Source organism: Giraffa tippelskirchi, chromosome 6, assembly GCF_054371585.1.
Source record: "Giraffa tippelskirchi isolate mGirTip1 chromosome 6, T2T-mGirTip1v1.2.pri, whole genome shotgun sequence".
In the NCBI taxonomy this organism is placed as follows: Eukaryota; Metazoa; Chordata; class Mammalia; order Artiodactyla; family Giraffidae; genus Giraffa; species Giraffa tippelskirchi.
The window spans coordinates 140,819,084-140,841,182 of NC_137280.1; the positions used below are offsets into that span (position 1 = coordinate 140,819,084).

The 22,099-nt window shown below is 39.9% G+C and overlaps 1 protein-coding gene across 1 annotated transcript in view; it reads right to left on the bottom strand.

The window, feature by feature from the left end:
- LOC145510103 (uncharacterized) overlaps positions 1–22,099 on the bottom strand; it is a 54,626-nt gene that overhangs the window by 29,411 nt on the left and 3,116 nt on the right. Inside the window, exons 2-5 of the mRNA XM_081500442.1 lie at positions 21,805–21,982; positions 20,991–21,058; positions 14,800–14,989; positions 11,525–11,579 (exon numbers count right to left, since the gene is read on the bottom strand). Of these exons, the coding sequence (XP_081356568.1) occupies positions 11,525–11,548 (24 nt within the window). The 5' untranslated portion in view covers positions 11,549–11,579; positions 14,800–14,989; positions 20,991–21,058; positions 21,805–21,982. The remainder of the gene's footprint in view (positions 1–11,524; positions 11,580–14,799; positions 14,990–20,990; positions 21,059–21,804; positions 21,983–22,099) is intronic.

Here is a 22,099-nt window from a genome sequence, read left to right on the forward strand (position 1 = left end):
CTCATACTTTCCCGAATGCCTCCCTCAATCTGAGATGTATGATCAAATGTGCTGAGCTTTTCTCTGGTCCATTAGTGTGTGTGCAGACATGTGGAGCATGCATATACTCCCTTGTCCACTCATGCAGGGGGGTTTCCTACATGTACATGAGCACCTACTCTGTGTGTATGCATGCTCATAAACTGTGCATCAACCTTGGTCCTCCTGGCTCCTGGGCAGCTCACAATCGAATGCAATTAACCCTCCCCACTGGCAACTCACACACAACCTCCTCATGGAGCCAAAGGGAAGTTATGTGGGAATTTGGCTTTGCTCCCATTTTGGGTTCTCCCTCATCCAATCCCTTGGCCTCCTTGCCCTGATAATAGAGAAATAAAAGTAGGGCTGTCATCAACTATCCCATAAGCCAAAAACACTATTAGAGTTTATCGGACAAGGAAAGAACAGGTTCAATAGAGTAAGTATATGGTGATAGTTGGGCTTCCCAGGTGGTTCTAGTGGTAAAGAACCTGCCTGCCAATGCAGGAAACAAAAGAGATGTGAGTTCAATCCCTGGGTTAGGAAGATCCCCTGGAGGAGAGCATGGCAGCCCGCTCCAGTATTTTTGACCAAAGAATCCCATGGACAGAGGAGCCTGGTGGGCTACAGTCCATAGAATCACAGAGTCATACATAACTGAAGCGACTTAGCACACACACACAGTAATAGTTACCAGACAGGCTCAGGTAAGAAACAAGCCCAAGTTCTGAGCCCAGTTTCACCATTTGTTAGGGAACCCACTTGATGCGAAGACCACACAAGACAATTCAAGAACTAGATTTCAGGGCTTGAACTAGATGATATTGGTGGCCCTTCTGGACTTTTTGGATTCAATGATATATCCAGGATCACAGAATCAGTTAAAGGAGGAATAAAATCAAAGCTTACCTATCAGATGTGTTTTCTAAAACAGATTTATCTCATCATTAGTTATTGAATGTTTAATTATATGTCATGCACATATAATGCTATGTGATATAGATGTATTATTTAATTATGACAATCCTAAGAAGAAAATAATTCAGTCACATTTAGCAGATGAGGAAACTAAAGCTTAAGGGAGCTTTAGTTGAGATTCATGGCAAAAATGTTTCAGAAACAGAACTCAAGGCCAGGACTTTCTGATCCCAAAGCCTCTGATCTTAATCAGTACGCATTCCTTTGATCTGTGACCTTCAGGGCAATGTACCACAAGACCAAGCATATCAGTGGCTAGCTCCTGTCTAGGCTCAGGGAGGGAATTTAAGGATGTAGAAATGTTCTAGATTTTGATTTACAATCAAACCTCATTTGATTGTAACCAGTCAAATCAGCCTTTAACCTTCAAATTTCTTACACTGAAGGATTCATAAAATTACAAATCTTGGGTGAGGCACTGGACTCAGAGAAGCCAGAACAGGGGGAAATGGATGAAAGTAGAGAGATTCAGTCTTTCCACTGAATGCTCACTAAACTATGGAATCCTGTTCCTACCCCATTCCCAGGAAACTAGGGGATATAATCACTGAATAAACTGAATGGCCCAAGTACAAAACTCAAAGATACTGAAATTTGCATGCCCCCAACAATATCAACCTAGCCCCCTTCAATAAAGTCACCAGAGCGTGAGTCTCAATCATACATGTGCTGTACTCAGTCACTCAGATGTATCTGACTCTTTGGGACCCCATGGACTGTAGCCCACCAGGTTCCTCTGTCCATGGGATTTTCCAGGCAAGAACACTAGAGCAGGTTGCCATTCCCTGCTACAGGGGATATTCCCGACCCAGAGATCAAACCTGCATCTCTAATATTAATCTCCTGCATTGGCAGGCCGATTACCACTGCACCACCTGGGAAACTTTCAGTCATGCATACATCTCTCCTAATTAGTGATTAGGTTGTCACTTTAAGCTATGAATGGATGACTGAGGATCTCCAGACACTTCAGGAAAATCTTCAGTAATAAAAGATACAAAAAGAAGACAGAGCAGAAGAAAACAAACAAAACCTAAAACTAGTAGAGAGAAGGAACAGAGAAACTATTTTTAAAAATCAGAGCTGAAAAATCAGCTCTTAAAAAGAGACAGGGGTGTTTCAGAATACTAAAACTGAAAATAGAGAGGAGGAAATTAATAAAAAATATTTTTTGTATTTCTCATACCCAAAAGACATGAGTCTCCAAACTAGGACAGCCAACCAAATGGTAAACTCATGAATAAAATGATCCTCACAAAAATAGTGAATTATCATGAAATATAAGAATATTAGACAAAAAGAGAAGACATTAAAAGGCTCCAGAGGGAAAACAAACAAAAAGATATTTCAGTGAAAGGATTTAGAATCAGAATAATATTGGTCTTCTACATAGACAAGATAAAAAATAATGTAGGATAGCTCTCAAAAGTCACAGGGAGGAAGATGTTCATAATAATAGAAACTCTGATTTACAGGTTTAACACAAAATTGTAATTTGATGACATTGGAAAGATGGGCAGACAGAAAGTCATGTGGTGGTGCAACATAATCAAATCCTGTTTGCCCTTATAAGATGTCAATAGTGAATGTTCAAATTGACCAAACAATACCAGCATAAGCGCATGATTAGTAATATGGAGGTAAAAAACAGAAGAAAAAACTCGAGTTGAAATTCTATGAAAAGGAATAGGAAAAGGATTTATTATATTTTTACTAAGTAGCCCTTTAAACTATATTTTCCTAAATAACTTAGAATAATTACTTATATTATTTATAGTACTTTTAAAATTACATATTGAACATACCTAGCACCCAGATCTTCATTTCTAAAACTGCTCTCCAACCAAAGGAACTAGAGTGCCTTGGGAAAATGGCTGATTCTGGGACTAAGGCAAATATTTAAGATGAGCCTGAAGTAACTTGCAGTAGTAAGAAGTATGGAATGATCAGAAAAAAAAATCCATAACTTAACATTAGGATTGTTAAAAGGACTGAGGAGACAGCCAAAAGAACTCTCAATGACCAGAGCTGGAAAATTCTGAACAACAAAATTAAGTACCACTGAACTATAACCTTAGGTAGATAACAAGATAAATAAATAAAAAGTCCATAATGATACAATAAATAATTGAATCAATACATATGTGGGGGATAAGAAATAAATCTTCTTCATAGAAGAATTCCAAATAATTGATATCCCTCCTCAGTGAAGTGAAGCAAAGCTTCCCTCCTCAAGTGTGGGCTGGTCACAGTGATTTTCTTTTCAAAAAATACAGAATGGAGAGGAAAAAAAGACTAACTTTACAGAGGAGAAACCTGGCAAACACTGCCTGAGGCAGGTAGTCAAGAACAACATCAACATAGGTAAGTCATGTGATAGTTTGAGAGATGTAAGGTAAATGGACTTTCCCTCTGTGGTCTCCCCCCAGAAACCACAACCTAAGTTTAGATACTAGGAAACCATCCGACACAGCCAAATTGAGGAGCATTCTACAAACGATTTGACAAGAGTTTCTCAAAGCTGTCAAGGTCATCAAAAATAAGGAAGATCTAAAAAAGCTTACAGCTAAGAGAAGCCAATGGAGACATGATGACTGAATGCAATGTGCTATCTTGAATAGAATCTTGGAAGAGAAAAAGGCTATCAGGTTAAACTACGGGAATCTTTGGACTTCGGATAATGATAATTATCAATGTTCATTCAATAACTGTCACAAATATACCCCTTTTTAAAAAACATTTTGTTACATTGGGTCTTTGTTGTTGTACCCGGGCTTTTCTCTAGTTGGGGTGAATGGGAGCTACTCTCCAGCTGAAGTGTGTAGGCTTCTCATTGTGGTGGCTTCTCTTGTTGCAGAGCATGGGCTGCAGGATGTGCAAGCTTTGGTAGTTGTGGCCCACAGGCTTAGGTGCCCCATGGCATATGGAATCTTCCCAGACCAGGGATTGAACCTGTGTCCACTGCGTTGGCAAGAAGATTCTTAACCACTGGACCACCAGGGAAGACCAATATACCAGTATTTATGGAAGATGTTAACAATAAGGGAAACTAGGTATTAGGTCCATGGAAACTCCCTGTACACTCTTCACAATTTTACTGTAAACCTAAAGCTGTTCTAAAATAAATTTAATTTTTAAAGAATAACATATACCTTTATTTTAGAAATGAAAATGTTAATAGTAATTTGATATCTGGAAGGGGTCTCAAACTGGAAAAAGAGAATAACCTTGGTTGCCTTCTCTTCCTAAGATCAGTGGGCAGACTTAAGGGAATTCACAAACGTCCTAATACTGGATGGTTAATTTTATCATTGTATGAAAGCATACCATTTCGGGGAGAGGGGCTATAGCAATCCTAGATGCTTCATGTGTTTGCCGCCTTCTCTCTGTGGTAAACAGTTTGCATCTAGAGAACCAACTCTCCCTCTTTAACAGTCAACAAAGTTGAGTTGGCATTGATTTCATTTGTGGTGATTGGCTCAACGATGGACAGGTGATCCAAACAAAGGCAAGGATACAGTCTCGTCACATTCACTGGAGCTTTTGAGAAACAGGTACTTCCCTGTTTTCCACTGGGCTTTGAACAGTGAGGACATGAGGCTGAAGCCAATATTAGTCATTGTGCCAGCAACAGGTGAAGTCTGCCTGACAAGAGAACTAATCAAACAGAAGGCAAGTGGAGATAGAAACCCTGGATCTCTGACATGGTCTGAGCTCCTGAAAAAAGGCACATCAGTGTGACAATAAAATCCTCTTGGGGCTTCAGCCAATTTGTGTTGAGTCTTCTATCACCTGGAATCAAAAGACCCCAAGTCTAAACCTAGAAGGAATACTGCAGAGTGGTAATTTGGCTAGATGACTAAACTTTTCCCAGCTCTAAGAGTTTACACTATTATCTGGTCAAACTACCCACTTCATCAAATACTGCTTCACCCCAACTATTGTTTCTCTACTATTTTACTCTAGGCAGGTGGGATTTCTTGTAAGCTCTAGGCTCTGGGAGTGAAGACAAATAAGACATAGATTTTGACCTTCAGGACCTGATAGCTTCAAATGTTTTAGCAGAAGCAGTATTATCAGGTACCTAAAGACAATGCCCTGAAGGCACAGAGGATACAAGTCAATAGAAAGAAACTAGAATCCAAGTTTTCTGATAAAGGGCTATTTATAGCAGCCAGTAATTCAACTCTCATTAAATGTAATCCCACTCATTCATTTTCATTTGTTCATTTCTTCATCAATTATTGTGGGGATTCAGCACACTATGGCCCATGGACCACAGCCAGCCCATAATCAGCTTTATTTTTGTAACTAAAGTTTTATTGCAACACAGCCATGCCCATGTGTTTATTCATTGTCTATGGCTGCTTTCACATTGAAATGGCAGAGCTGAGTAAATGCAAAAGACACAGTAGGGTCCACACAGTCCACACAGTCTAAACAATTCCCAAAATTGTTTACAATCTTGTCTTAACAAGAAAGAATTGTCAACCTCTGAATTATTTATTTAGTTCTTACTATGTGACAGGCTGCAATGTTAGCCCAGCCATCCTTGTCCTCAATAAGTTAAAAGGCTAGTGCTTCCTAATGGGAGACAAGCAAGTTAATAGACAATAGAGTATATTGTGATAAGATGTGATAGGGAAAGGACAGAACACTCTGGAAGTGTTCTGGAAAAGATTAAAAAAGAATCCTGGCCCAGTCTTAAAGGCGGAAGGAGAGTCAAGGACACTTTCTAAATCTAGACCTAAAGTGATATTGGAGAGGACTGGGGTGAGGTAGAAAGAATTTCAGGCAGAGGGAGGAGCATATCTGTGGTGATAGCTGCAAGTCACTTCAGACTAACTGAAGAATTTCAGCTTTTTAGGTATTTATTAAATTACTTAAACCATTTAAGGGCTTCCATGATAGCTCAGTTGGTAAAGAATCCATCTGCAATGCAGGAGACCCCTGTTTGATTCCTGGGTCAGGAAGATCCACTGGAGAAGGGAAAGGCTACCCACTCCAGTATCCTGGCCTGGAGAATTCCATGGACTGTATAGTCTATGGGGTCTCAATGAGTCGGACACGACTGAGCGACTTTCACTTTCCCTTAAACCTTTTAAAGATGTATATTCTAATATTAAAAAGGCAAAGTACAACTTAAACATTCTCTCCCAAAAAGTTAACAAATAAAACAGGGCTTTATGTAGACTAACACTGACAGCATAAACCTTGTACTGATCCAAGGTTTATGACTGGTGTGTGTGTGTGTGTGTGTGTGTGTGTGTGTGTGTGTGTGTGTGTGTGTGTGTGAGAAAAGTGAAAGTCACTCAGTCGTGTCCAACTCTTTGCGACCCCATGGACTATGTCCATGGAATTCTCCAAGCCAGAATACTGGAGTGGGTAGCCTTTCCCTTCTCCAGGGCATCATCCCAACCCAAGGATCGAACTGAGGTATCCCACACTGCAGGCAGATTCTTTACCAGCTGAGCCACAAGGAAAGCCCAAGAATACTGGTGTGGGTAGCCTATCCCTTCTCCAGCAGAACTTTCCAACCCACGAATCAAACTGGGGTCCTCTGCATTGCAGGAGGATTCTTTACCAACTGAGCTATCAGGGAAGTGTTGTATGTTTGTGTGTGTATTTCACTATGGCTAGACTTGAAATCAGGAAGAGAAAGTGTAAGTACCAACTGAAGAGCCTGGCACATAGTTCAGTTCAGTTCAATCGTTCAATTGTGTCCAACTCTTTGAGATGCCATGGACTGCAGCATGCCAGGCTTCCCTGTCCATCACCAACTCTCAGAACTTACTCAAACTCATGTCCGTCTAGTCGGTGATGCTATCCAATCATTTCGTCCTCTGTCATCCCCTTCTCTTCCTGCCTTCAATCCTTCCCAGCATCAGGGTCTTTTCCAATAAGTCAGTTCTTCACATCAGGTGGCCAAACTATTGGAGTTTTAGCTTCAGCATTAGTCCTTCCAATGACTATTCAGGACTGATTTCCTTTAGGATGGACTGGTTTGATCTCCTTGCAGTCCAAGGGAATCTCGAGAGTCTTCTCCAAAATCACAGTTCAAAAGCATCAATTGTTCAGTGCACAGCTTTCTTTATAGTCCAACTCTCACATCCATACATGACTACTGGAAAAACCATAGCCTTGACTAGACAGACTTTTGTCGGCAAAGTAATGTCTCTGCTTTTTAATATGCTGTCTAGGTTTGTCATAGCTTTTCTTCCAAGGAGCAAGCATCTTTTAATTTCATGGCTGCAATCACCATCTGCAGTGATTTTGGAGCCCAAGAAAATAAAGCCTGTCACTGTTTCCATTGTTTCCCGATCTACTTGCCATAAAGTGATGGGATCAGATACCATGATCGTTTTTTGAATGTTGAGTTTTAAGCCAACTTTTTCACTCTCCTCTTTCACTTTCATCAAGAGGCTCTTTAGTTCCTCTTCACTTTCTGCCATAAGGGTGGTGTCATCTGTGTGTCTGAGGTTATTGATATTTCTCCCGGCAATCTTGATTCCAGCTTGTGCTTCATCCAGCCCAGCATTTCCCATGATGTACTCTGCATATAAGATAAATAAGCTGGGTAACAATATACAGCCTTGATGTACCCTTTCCCAATTTGGAACCACTCTGTTGTACCATGTATGGTTCTAATTGTTGCTTCTTGACCTGCATACAGATTTCTCAGGAGGCAGGTCAGGTGGTCTGGTATTCCCATCTCTTGAAGAATTTTCCACAGTTTGTTGTAATCTACACAGTCAAAGGCTTTGGCATAACCAATAAAGCAGAAATAGATATCTTTATGGAATTCTCTTGATTTTTCTATGATCCAACGGATGTTGGTCTGGAACATAGGCTGGGTTCAAATCACCAAGGTTTGCAAAGTCACATGAAGGAGTATGGGCACTGTCATGAGCACAAAAAGGAACTCATCATTTTTTAAAAATTGATGTATAGTATAGTTGATTATATCTACTGTGTGTGAATCTTGGACTGGAAAGTAATACTTGTTAAAAAAAAAAAAAGGAATACACAATTGGCAGCATTTTTAAAAATTAACTAGTTATAAGACTGCTAAGTCTTCTCCACCTTGTACAGTCTATGACTCTTGAGATCAAGAAATGACTTTAACCTGAGAAGGAGGCTATTTTTATGGGCTCTCTGAGTGGGAGAAGAAGGGTAGCCTCTCCTGTTTATTGTCAACCATGAGGATCTCTTCAGCAAGCTTCCTCTCATCCATGATGCTTGCATCACTTCTGTACTTTCTGTGATTTCCTGTGGGATGACAAATCAGACTGCCTGGATTTCATATTGATCACATACTAGCTGTGTGGCTATGTGCAACTGACTTAAATTCTCTGTGTACAATTACCCCTCTGCAAAATGGAGATAATAGATAGTACCTATATCTTGGATTGCTAAGTATACTAAATGAGATGGCTCATGGAAAGCATTTAGCAGAGTACCAGGCAAACAGTAAGCACTCAACAAATGTTAATTATTATTCAAGTAGCTACCATTCAGGTAGTGTTGGAGGAGCACAGAAGACAGAGTGACTGCTGCAGTGTGTATCTTTTCATTGTCTACTCAATAGCCCTTCCTTTATAGAACCATTCCTTCCTCAATCTGTGTGGATCCAGTCCAGCATCTGAGTTGTTGGGTACAACTAATCATTTTAACCTATTCCTTTTTAGGTATTGGTACAGGAAAAGAAAATAGACGGTTTACTGGAAGAGACTAGTTAAGAGACACGTAGAATCATGAACTTTGGAAAGAATGACAAAGGAAAGATCACTGTTTACCATCCATCCAAAACTGATACATGCAGTCAAGCCTTTGTTTGCATCTTTCTTCCAAGTAGCCCTTTCTAGCTCCATACAGCCCTAATTGTTAGGGAAATGGAAAGGGAGTATATTAATAGTATGCACTCAGTTGCTACTATGTGCCAAGTACTGTGTTGTTCACATATAATCCCAACTACAAACCTGTAAAGAAGTATTACCTTTAACACTATATATCCAAAGAAAGGGGGACTACCAATATCAAAATTTTAACTCACAATATAACTTTTGTTATCTAGTATATTCAGTTCAGTTCAGTCACTCAGTCGTGTCCGACTCTTTGCGACCCCATGAATCTCTGCACTCCAGGCCTCCCTGTCCATCACCAACTCCAGGAGTTTACCCAAACCCATGTCCATCGAGTCAGTGATGCCATCTAATCATCTCATCCTCTGTCATCTCCTTTTCCTCCTGCCCCCAATCCCTCCCAGCATTAGGGTCTTTTCCAATGAGTCAACTCTTCACATGACATGGCCAAAGTATTGGAGTTTCAGCTTCAACATCAGTCCTTCCAGTGAACACCCAGGACTGATCTCCTTTAGGGTGGACTGGTTGGATCTCCTTGCAGTCCAAGGGACTCTCAAGAGTCTTCTCCAACACCACAGTTCAAAAGCATCAATTCTGCGGTGCTCAGCTTTCTTCACCGTCCAACTCTCACATCCATACATGACCACTGGAAAAACCATAGCCTTGAACAGATGGACCTTTGTTGGCAAAGTAATGTCTCTGCTTTTAAATATGCTATCTAGGTTGGTCATAACCTTCCTTCCAAGGAGTAAGCATCTTTTAATTTCATGGCTGCAATCACCATCTGCAGTGATTTTGGAGCCCCCAAAAATAAAGTCTGACACTGTTTCCCCATCTATTTCCCATGAAGTGATGGGACCAGATGTCATGATCTTAGTATTTTCTGAACGTTGAGCTTTAAGCCAACTTTTTCACTCTCCTCTTTCACTTTCATCAAGAGGCTCATTAGTTCTTCTTCACTTTCTGCCATAAGGGTGGTGTCATCTGCATATCTGAGGTTATTGATATTTCTCCCGGCAATCTTGATTCCAGCTTGTGTTTCTTCCAGCCCAGTGTTTCTCATGATGTACTCTGCATATAAGTTAAATAAGCACGCTAGAGCTTATTTGAGTACAAGGACAGAGAGTCACTCAGATTGCCCCAAGAAAGAGCTAATTCCTGACAAGGGCGCTCATGATCTAGAATCACTATCCCATCAGGAACCTCCAAGGCATCACTCTCCTCTCAGGTGTCTCTCTCTGCTCATCTCTGAACCATGTTCCTCGTGACTTCAGCTTGTTCCTCGTCCACATCACACATCCCAGCCCCACGTCCTCTCTGTGACCCTCAACTCAGCTCTCAAGTCACCTCTCTGTGACTCATTCTCTCACTTATAAGTTCCATGGCCCTGAAAGGGAATTCCAGTTCTCATTTCCCATGGCAGAACTTACATTGAAGTTCCCTGGCAAGTCTGTGGTTGGCACCCTAGGATCATGAGAGGAAAGACTGTGCAGGATACAATAATTCCATTTGCAGTTTGAGCAATGAGGGCTATGAATGGAGTGAAGTCCCTCAGAAATAGCTGGAGTGAACTAGCAATGAAAGAGAACTCTAATATAAATAAGAATTTGTTTATATATTTGTTTCCAAAATAGTCAGTTGAATCCATTCATCTCTATGTAGATGTAGACAACCCACAGATTCAAATATATCAAGGACCCAGGCTCTTTTCTTTCTCTTCCTCCCTAGTGATTCATCACAACATGGTCCCAGTAGGGCTGATGTACTTGTGGACATCAAGTTCATCTTTAGAAAGGAGAAAGGAGACTTAAAGCACTTTCTCCTCAACATTTCATTATTTTCACTGGAGAAGGGAAGATCTTTTAAGCAAACTTCATTAGATAACTTATTATCCTCAACAAGGTTACCGGTCAATTCTCAAATCCAACCTATGAGATGTGTATGACTGATTTAAAGTAATCAGTAACATCCCTTGAGCCTGGGATAAGGACTTTCAGCCTCTGAGATCAAGTATTAGGAGAATAAAGTCTGTTAAGTGAACAACAAAGAGTATCTTCTCTCTCTCTTTTAATTATTTCTTTGTTTGCTTTTGGTTGCTCTGTTTCTTCCTTGCTTCACAAGGGCTTTCTCTAGTTCCGGTGGGCAGGGGTACAGAGCTTCATTACGGTGCACAGGTTTCCCATGGTGGTGGCTTCTCTTGTTGAGAAGCATTGGTTCTAGGCATGCTGGCTTCATGTTGTTGCAGTAGTTGCAGCACTTGGGTTCAGTAGTTGTGGCACAGGACTTATTAGTTGTGGCTCGCAGGCCCCAGAGTGTGCAGGCTCCTAGAGTTGTGGCATACCGGCTTAGTTGCCCCGGGCTTGTGGAATCTTCCCAAACCAAGGGATCAAACCCAAGTCCCCTGCGCTGGAAGGCAGAATCTTATCCACTGTACCACCAGAGAGGTCCTACAGCACCTTCTTTAACAGATCCCTCCTCCAAGACAAGATACTACTTATATGCACTCCACACAGCTTTTCCAATGCTTCTAACAGATAAGTTCTTCTTGAATGAATGAATGAATATTTTGACTTAAGAAAGAGAAACTAATACCAAGTTGAAGGAAAACCAGGGTGGCTGTCAGGAGATAAAAATATTTCAGAAATATGTGTGAAATCTTGTCTCACCTCTCTGAACCTTAATTTCTTCATCTGTAAAATAAAGTTGAATAATCCATTTGCCCTAAAATTGATTTGGGGATTAAATGAAACAACTTATGGTTAAACTTTGAAAACACAAAGAATTAGGAAACATTGTTTCAGTTTACAAGCAATGGCTTCCTCCAAAGACAGGAGGAAACTGGCAAGAGTCAATAGGCCTTAAAAATGATCCTAAACATGGAGAACTCCACAAATAGAAAGGAGAAATGGACCCTGGGCAGATACATACTCTAATTTAGTTCAAGGAGTCATTGTTACATTGATTTTAACCTCTGAAGATGAAAGATGGTTTCCATCTGAATAACACAGGAAGTGTTGAAATATTGGAAATTCAACTCATTCTTCTGGCAAGTCCAGAATTTGGGTTAAGAAATTATAACTGGGAGCATTAGATGTAAGAAAAAAAAGTACACCATTCAGCTCCCCTGAGATATCCTGTGTGTGTGTGTGTGTGCGTGTGTGTGTGTGTATGCGTGCGCGCGCACGCACTCTGTCACGTCCAACTCTTTGCAACTCATGGACTGTAGCCTGCCAGGCTCCTCTGTTCTTAGGATTCTCCAGGCAAGAATACTGGATGATGTTGCCATTTCCTACTCCAGGTGATCTTCCCAGCAAGGGATCAAACCCACACTTCTTGTATCTCCTGCATTGGCAGGTGGATATTTTACTACTATACCAACTAGGAAGCGGCCCAAATATAGTAGTGAAATCACCACTTTCAAGCTCCACTACATTGTGGAACTGCAGTTGAATACAGCTGGCTGTCTGTGGCAATTGAGCTCAATTTGAATATAGAAAACTTAGTGATAGTTGCTTTTACAAATATTTCAGCTAACTCACAGTGAAGGAGCATGCTCCACCTCCATGATGTCAGATATAGTCTCTTGACTTGATACGGTCAGTCATGTATCCTAATACCACTGCAGTTGTATGGAAGCAGCAACAGGAGGGGTTAAAAATATATTTGAAGTAAGACAGTCCAGGATTAGAAGTTCTGATACTTACTACCACTCTGACTCCTTTATCCTTGCTCATGTTCTCAGATCAGTCTGCACCTTTGAACCACAAGAGGAACTTCAAATACATGCCCAGCTTCTACCCTAGACATTGTGATTTCATTGGTCTTGGATGGGGCCTAGACATGAGTATTTTTTAAAACAAATGTGCAGGTAGGTTTGAGAGCTACTTATTAATCATCTAGAATTCCTTAATGTTATTTAACTGGTTCACCCTTCAACATTCAGAGTGAATCTTCTCCAAAATGTCCTCCTGAATCCAAAGTTCCCCCTTGAGCTCCAGTAGCAACCTGGACACATCTGATCTCTGTAATTAGAAGATCACATAATATTTTCCATTTCCACATCTGCCTTCCTACCCTAGTATGATCTGCTGGAACACAGGGACTGAACTAAAATCTTCCTGTAGCCCCAGCACCTAGATCTTGGCATCATACTATATCAAAACGTATAAACAGTAAATGCTTATTTATTTAAATGGAGAAAATACCACTTGATTAAAATTAAGAAACCATTGGCAATCTCTGAGAAAACAGCATTCACAGAAGCTTGGAAGAAAACTGTTTCAGGTTAAGAAGTAAATGTGAAAGTAAGTTATTTGAAGATGTCATCTTGACACAAAAAAACATGTCAGGAAAGGCAGATAACAGTGGTTAAGAGAATGGGTTATTTTGGGGATGCAGAAAAAACCAGTTTTTTAGCGCTGGGAATTATATTCAAATGAGAAAATGTGTTTTGGCAGAAAAGTATAGTTTTTGTTAGTCAAAGATTCAAACATAGGAGAAGGAGGTACACAATATGACAGGTGCACACAATGTCAAAAATAGTTACTTCTGTGTGGTGAGGTTTGGGTGATATTTTTTGTCTTCAAGCAAGTGCTCAACAAGTATCTGTTGACTGAATAAATTTTCTCTGTGTGAGTAAATGTGTATAGTTTTTCACACGTGCAGAGTTGGGTTCATCGTCCAGTTTAAGGTAGCAGTCCCAAATGATTTTGGCAGCAGGGACTAGTTTTGTGGAAGACATTTTTTCCAGAGACCAGGGGCAGGGGTTGTGGGCTGGAGATGGTTTCAAGAGGATTCAAGCACATTATATTTATTATGCTGTGGCTGATCTGACAGGAGGCAGGGCTCAAGTGGCAATGCAAGTAATGGAGAGCAGCTATAAATATAGATGGAGCTCTGCCCACTCACCCACCACTCAGCTCCTTCTCCATGGCCCAGTTCTTGGGGGGCTGGGGACCCCTAGTTTAAGGCACAATATCATTGTGGCTGTTAAGCCTTTTCATATTTTCCCTTTTATCTCCACACCTACTCCAATTTTTCTTTAATATATCATATAAATATCATTGGGTTTATACATGAAAGGTACATAGTATTGCTTTATATATTATGCTTCAAACTCGGAAAATATTTTGCTATAGATCTCATGCTGCTTCCTTGTTTACTCAACTCAATGTTCTTGAGCTGTAACTGTGGTGCCATAGGTACATTTATCTTAAATTACAATTTCTAACTGCTGCATAAAATATCACTGTAGGCATATTCCATATTATAGTCATCAGTTCTCTTAATGATGAACACCTAGTCTACCTCCAACTCCACACGCAAGATACCTACCCCTAAGAAACTCTTTCTCAAGTCCTTGTCAGGACATTTATGAGGTTGTTTATCGAAACGTTTTTCTTGTGTGTGTGTGTTAGTAGGGAGTTGTAGGTAAACTAGCTTTTCATCGTTAAGAGAACTGATGACTATAATAGGGGTAAGTATCCAGACAAGGGGCTTACCAGGTGGCTCAGTGATAAAGAATCCGCCTACAATGCAGGAGATGCAGGTTCTGTCCCTGGGACGGGAAGATCCCCTGGAGAAGGAAATGGCAACCCAGGATTTCTTTCCTGGGAAATCCCATGCACAGAGGATCCTGGCAGGCTACAGTCCATGGGGGTAGCAAAGAATTGGACATGACTTAGCAACTAAACAACAACAACAACAATCCATGTAAGAGATTGTTAAATTACAGGCTAGTCACTTACTTAATTTCAACATGTACTGACAAAACTCTCTCCAGAACAACTGCACAGTTTTACTCCCACCAGCTGTGCTTGTTTCCCCACAGCCTTGCTAACAGTATGATCCCTCTAGAATTTTTGCCAGGCTGACAGATGTAAAATGATTCTCTGTCCCTTTGATTTCTTTGACTAGTGAGTTTAACCATCCCTTCACTTACTGTGTTAACTGTTTATGTTTCCTCTTCAGTGAATTGACTTCTCTTATCTTTGCCCATTTTTCGGTTTCCTTTCTCTCTTTCAATCAGCGTGTGTGTTTGTAATGTCGTCTCTGAAATTTACAAGTAATTCCTTCTGCTACATCACCCTTCTGCCAACTTTGTCCACTGAAGACTTCATTCATCTGCAATCCTAAATAATGACATATTAAAATCCATCAAGTTTTATCCTCATGGCTTCTGCCTTGAAGTTCTTATTTGAGTTCCTTTCCTACTCCAAAATTATTTAATATTTGCCTATAATTTTTCTATTTATAATTTCACCTTTGTAATTGGTCTTCAATTCCTCTAGAATTCATCATATAAGTGATACGACATATGACATAAAGATTCAACTTTATTTTTCACATATAGTAAGCTAGTTTTCTGACTACTGTCTTTTAAAACTTCATTCTTTCTTTGCTGATTAGTGATTCTATCTCTATCATAAGCTATGTAGAATATTAGACAAGAGGATAAATTGTGTAAATATGCGTGTGTTCTATTCTGTTCACCCTGATGCACTGGGGTTTCTTCTTGTTGTTGTTCTTGTACATTCCTTATTATAACAGCTTTGTATCAGTACTTAATATAAAGAAGGGTGACTAACCTCTCCCACTTCCTTTGGCTCTTAAAACATATTTTAAAGCTATTTTATACTTTACAATTCCATGAAGATTCTAGATTCAACTGTTGAGTACTTAAAAAAAATCCTGTTAGGATGGGCTGTGGGCAAAATGGGCAAGGGTGGTCAGATGGTCCAAACTTCCAGTTACAAAATAAATCAATTCTGAGGATATAATGTACAACACGGTGAGAAAATTTAACAATACCATATTGTATATCTGAAAATTGCTAATAGAATAAATCTTTGAAGTTCTCATCATAAGAAATAAATTATAACTATATAAGGTGATGAATGTTAAATAAACTTACTGTGTTAATCATTTTACAATGTATACAAATAACTAATCATCATGTTGTATGTTTAAAACTAGTACAATACTATGTGTTAACCATATCTCAATAAAATCGGAGGAGAAAAGTTCCCATAAGATTTTTCTTGAGTTTTCTTGAATTAGCTTGAATGACCTGATAGAATATGGAATAAATGACATCTTACAAATGTTAAGTCATTCAGTCAGGAACGTAGTATGTCAAGCTTACTTGAGTTCCATGACAGACCTTAAAATTTTTCTTTGTAACGATTTTGTGAATCCTTGATTAGGGTAATTATAACCTTATATGTTCTATAGCTAATTAATTTATACTTTATATTTTCTAGAAAATTATTGCAGAGATAGCAATTGCTGTTGACAGCTATGTGTTTTTTTTGGCCATGCTGCATGGCTTGCAGGTCTTTTTTTTCCTGACCAGAGACTGAATCCAGGCTACTGTGATGAAAATGCTGAATTCTAACCACTTTACCATCAGGAAATCCCTACTTTCTATTTTGTATTATATTAACATAGATTACTTTGTTTAAAAGAATTTATAAAACAAAAGGGGGAAAATGAACACACATGAAAAGTTTACCTTAGTAGGAATAAGGCTATTTCTTCCTCTAAAAAAGAAAGAGTGACACAAGAAAGGACAAAGATATAGAAAAATGTAGTGCATTAAGTGAGAGAAATCGAACCTTTCATTTTTCAAATAGAAACGATCCTGATGAGTTTGAACCTCATCCCTTAAAAAAATAAAATATTTTTCTATTACGAAAACCCAAGCCAGACATTGCGAATCAAAGAGCAACAACTTTTTTCAAGAATAGTTACATAATAGAAGAACTGAAAAACAAAATTTAGAGCAAAAAAAAAAAGATCAGAGTGAAACCTAAACAATATAGTCTCCATCTACTTCCTGAAAAATGAGGAGACTGTACAAAATGATATCTAAACTTCCTGCTACCTCAAGTTTCAGAAAATTTTCCTTTTAGAAAATGAAAAAGTAGAAGTTAAAAAATAGTTTTAACTGTAAATTAATCTCCTCCATTGATTTGAAGAGAAGCCAAAAGCAAAGGAGAAAGGAAAGATACACCCATTTGAATGCAGAGTAACAAAGAATAGCAACAAGAGATAAGAAAGCCTTCTTCAGTGATCAATGCAAAGAAATAGAGGAAAACGATAGAATGGGAAAGACTAGAGATCTCTTCAAGAAAATCAGATACCAAGGGAACATTTCATGCAAAGATGGGCTCCATAAAGGACAGAAATGGTACAGACTAACAGAAGCAGAAGATATTAAGAAGAAGTGGCAAAAATACACAAAACTGTATGAAAAAGATCTTCACGTCTCAGATAATCACGATGGTGTGATCACTCACACTCACCTAGAGCCAGACATCCTGGAATGTGAAGTCAAGTGGGCCTTAGGAAGCATCACTACGAACAAAGCTAGTGGAGGTGATGGAATTCCAGTTGAGCTATTTCAAATCCTGAAAGATGATGCAGTGAAAGTGCTGCACTCAATATGTCAGCAAATTTGGAAAACTCAGCAGTGGCCACAGGACTGGAAAAGGTCAGTTTTCATTCCAATCCCAAAGAAAGGCAATGCCAAAGAATGCTCAAACTACCGCACAATTGTACTCATCTCACACACTATTAAAGTAATGCTCAAAATTCTCCAAGTCAGGCTTCAGCAATACATGAACTATGAACTTCCAGATGTTCAAGCTGTTTTTAGAAAAGGCAGAGGAACCAGAGATCAAATTGCCAACATCCACTAGATCATCGAAAAAGCAAGAGAGTTCCAGAAAAACATCTATTTCTGCTTTATTGACTATGCCATAGCCTTTGACTGTGTGGATCACAATAAACTGTGGAAAGCTCTTAAAGAGATGGGAATATCAGACTACCTGACCTGCCTCTTGAGAAACCTGTATGCAGGTCAGGAAGCAACAGTCAGAACTGGACATGGAACAACAGACTGGTTCCAAATAGGAAAAGGAATATGTCAAGGCTGTATATTGTCACCTTACTTATTTAACTTATATGCAGAGTACATCATGAGAAACACTGGGCTGGAGGAAGCACAAGCTGGAATCAAGATTGCCGGGAGAAATATCAATAACCTCAGATATGTGATGACACCACCCTTATGGCAGAAAGTGAAGAAGAACTAAAGAGTCTCTTGATAAAGTGAAAGAGGAGAGTGAAAAAGTTGGCTTAAAGCTCAACATTCAGAAAACTAAGATCGTGGTATCCAGTCTTATCACTTCATGGCAAATAGATGGGGAAACAGTGAAAATAGTGGCAGACTTTAATTTGGGGGGCTCCAACATCACTGCAGATGATGACTGCAGCCATGAAATAAGAATATGTTTACTCCTTGGAAGAAAAGTTATGACCAACCTAGATAACATATTAAAAAGCAGAGAAGTTACTTTGCCAACAAAGGTCAGTCTAGTCAAGGCTATGGTTTTTCCAGTAGTCATGTATGGATGTGAGAGTTCGACTAGAAAGAAAGCTGAGTGCCGAAGAATTGATACTTTTGAACTGTGGTGTTGGAGAAGACTCTTGAGAGTCCCTTGGACTGCAAGGAGATCAAACCAGTCCATCCTAAGGGAAATCAGTCCTGAATATTCATTGGAAGGACTGATGCTGAAGCTGAATCTCCAATACTTTGGCCACCTGATGCGAAGAGCTGACTCATTTGAAAAGATCCTGATGCTGGGAAAGATTGAAGGCAGGAGGAGAAGGGGACGACAGAGGATGAGATGGTTGGATGGCATCATCGACTCAATGGACATGTTTGAGTAAACTCCTGGAGTTGGTGATGAACAGGGAGGCCTGGCGTGCTGCAGTCCATGGGGTTGTAAAGAGTCAGACACGACTGAGAGACTGAACTGAACTGAACTGATTGATTTTCCTATTCTATTGGTTTTTCTAGCAAAGAGGCTTTGAGAACAGCTATTCTTTGTGAGAACTCAGAAGGAGTAAGTTTAGTGCATATGACAGAACAGAGACAATTTGAGAATGGACTCTGACAGAAGTGGACTAAATTTTTATAGTTGTCATTGTGGCTGGTTACTGAACTGGCTCCTTTCCTGTCAATAGCTCTACCCCCACTCTAATATAAAATGTCTTTTCAACAGGGTCCAGGTATTTTAAGAGATTTCTAGCTAGGAAAGAGAAAGGGAAAAGGAAGAAGTGAAACTTCTGGAGCTGCATTGCTAAAGAAAGCTTATTGTTTCAGACTCTTTGCTGTTAAATTATTACTTAAAGTTATCTTCTATAATTTAAACAAATAAATAAATTCTCAGGTGCCACCTTTCTTACTGAATCAGAATCTCCAGGAGCAGACCCCAGGAATCTGTATTCTAATGAGTTCCCAGTTGATCTAACTCAAGAATCCCCAACTTTTGGCACCAGGGACCAGTGTCCTGGAAGATAATTTTTCTGTGGAGGAAGGGCAGGGGATGGTTTAGGCAGTAATGAAAGCAATGGTTTAGGTGACAATACAATTCATGGGCAGCAAGAGGGAGCAGCAAATGAACCTTGCTGCCAATCACCTCCTCCTGGGTGGCCAGTTTCCTAACAGGACTCCTTCTCGTGCCATGCAAGGTCCGGAGGTTGGAGACCCCAATCTAATTCACTGTCTCCTAGGCTTCAGGCATCAGCATAACCTTTGCCAAACTCACATTGTCATTCTGCCATTATTCACTCAAGTTGTTTTAGGTTAACTAAAATTGTAGTCATCCTAAACAATATCCATTAAATCATAGTTTTGATGCATTGTTTTCTAAAAATGCAATTAAAACACATAACTAGTTTAAAAATCCATCGTGAACTAGCTGAAGGCAGCACCTACTTCACTCTACTGATTCAAAGCTGTAAGTTTGGGAAGACTGGGTCAGCTGCTTCCAGGTCCATGTGATTCAAACTTTGGAGTCAAACTTTGGCCCTCTTATTCCAGGATCCACCTTCCTAGGCCTGGGCATCCTCACATAGTCCTATGGAAAGCCCCATACTGCCAGGACCCTACCCTGTCTTTCCCCATGTACCCTCTCCTGTCACGCCAATCAAACTGGATTTTTACATCTGAACTTAGGACAGTATCACCTAAAGCATGTTAATAAATGTTAAAATATACTCTAAGGTTTAATCCTTGATAGCAAAAGTGCCTTCTATTCCAAGAATAGGATTCTCCTCAAGCAGATACATTCATACAGCCCTTTGCATCAGCACCTGAAATGGTACATGATTCTCCAGCTTCATTTCTTTTCAGTCTTCCTCAGTCACTCTGCCTCAGCCACACTAGAACACACCTTACTTTCTCCCTCTTAATATACAAGTTCTTCCTACCTCAGTACCTTTGCACTTGCTGGATTTCTTCCACATGTCTGCCACCTACACATTCCTTGAGTTTCAACTCAAACTCCCCACTTTCCCAGAGGCAGTTCCTGACCAATCCAGCTAAAGCTACAACAATTCTCCACACCCCCATGCCCTCCAGGCATCCTCTATCACAGCAGTTTTTAACCAAGGGTGATATTTCCTCTAAGGCAGACATTGGTTGCCGGGAGCCAGCTCACGAGATCCCACCCATGACAGAGTCATGAGGAGAAGGACTGACGAGCAGAGCTACTCAGGCCTCAGGGATTCTCGGAAGGCTGCCTCAGCGCTCACCTTAAAGATGATATCTGTCTTTCTGATGTTTGCTATAATAAACCTCTTCTTATTTTCTGTGACTTAGGCAAAAGGCTTTTCCTGATTCTCTTCTAAAATAGATCAATCTGAAACCTTAATTGACAAGGCCCCTGAACGGTAGCACCCTAATAAAATTATCTGGGATATAGAGTATGCTAATCTAAATTCCTCTTGCTAGCATATTGGTTTGTTTAATAAATGTACCTGTGCCTTTGGAGCTAATGTGCTTGACTGCTCCTTAACAACAAAACAGCATTGAGAGCTTCCACACAAAAAGCCCCAATGGGCACAGAGCCCTTTGTAGAAAAAAAGGCTTATTAAGGAATATAAGAAATATTGCTTTATGAAACTGTTACTTAGTCTATATTTACTATGTTTTTGCTCTTAACATATTTAGCCTATATAATGAAAGCATAATAGTTAGAGATTTATATAAATAGAAGTTTAGCTTTAATACGAATAATAAGATGATTGTTAATTCAGCTGGTGATTTTGCTAAGCACTGACCTTGGTGCTACATTGTTTCATCTTGCTGTGCCATGACTTTATGGGACCACATTCTTCTCTGTTAGGCTCTAGGCATAAGATAGAGTACAGAAAACAGGTTTTACCTTGAAACTCTGAGTTTGTGAATCCTTTCTTTGTCACAATCCATTGTGTCTGTATTCTTTAAAAAAAAAAAAAAAATGTAGCCCTGGTACTTTCTGTGCCTGATGCAAAAGTGTTCTGGCTGATCAACCCTTATCAATAAAGGAGTCACAGGATGTTAGCAGGCCTCCAGGCCAGAAGATGATGTAAATAACTTTAAACTTTTTGTAACTAAAAACACAAACAGTGTCCTGATTCCGATAAGGGTCAAAAACTGCTGACCCATTGATCTGGTCTGGCATGACTTACACTTTACATTTGTCTCTATGTACAACTAAAAATATAAAAGCTGTCTTGAAAACAATAAAGTTGGGAGACACTTGGAGACGCTAAGACTCGCTGTGTCTTCTCATTCGCATCACCAACGCCGTCCTTCCTGAGGGAACCCCTGGACCAGCTGGAGCAGGACTCCGGCAATTGGTAATGTCTACAGACTTTTGCAGTTGTCACTACCTAGGGGTAGGGGTGGGGTAGGGGGAAAACAAGTGCCCTCTAGGGAATAGAGGCCAGGTATGTTGATAAACAATCCTATAATGCATAGTACAGTCCCCTCCCACAATGCATTATCTGGACCCAAATGCCGTGTTTGAGAAGTTCAGCTCTATCAGTGTGTTATGTTTTTTGCTTCTCATCATCAGTACCAGAACTGATGGTGTCAGGGTTTCTTTCTTACTGGATAGAGTTCCTTGGGAACTGGAATTCAGGGTTGTTCTTTGCTTCACCTCAGCACCTAGAGGAGTGCCAGGCACTTTGACTCTCAAATCTGGTCCCATTTATCCTTGTCCTGAGAGCCCACAGCAAGTTGAGGATGGCTGGCCTCAAGTAAATGATGAGGATAAGAAAACATGTCACTTTAGAAAATGAAAACAAAGATGTGTTCAATTAATGAGTGCACATACAAATGAAACTCATGATTGGGAGTTCTTCATGCTTTCATATACTCACAAAATTATCTTTATAGCCATCAG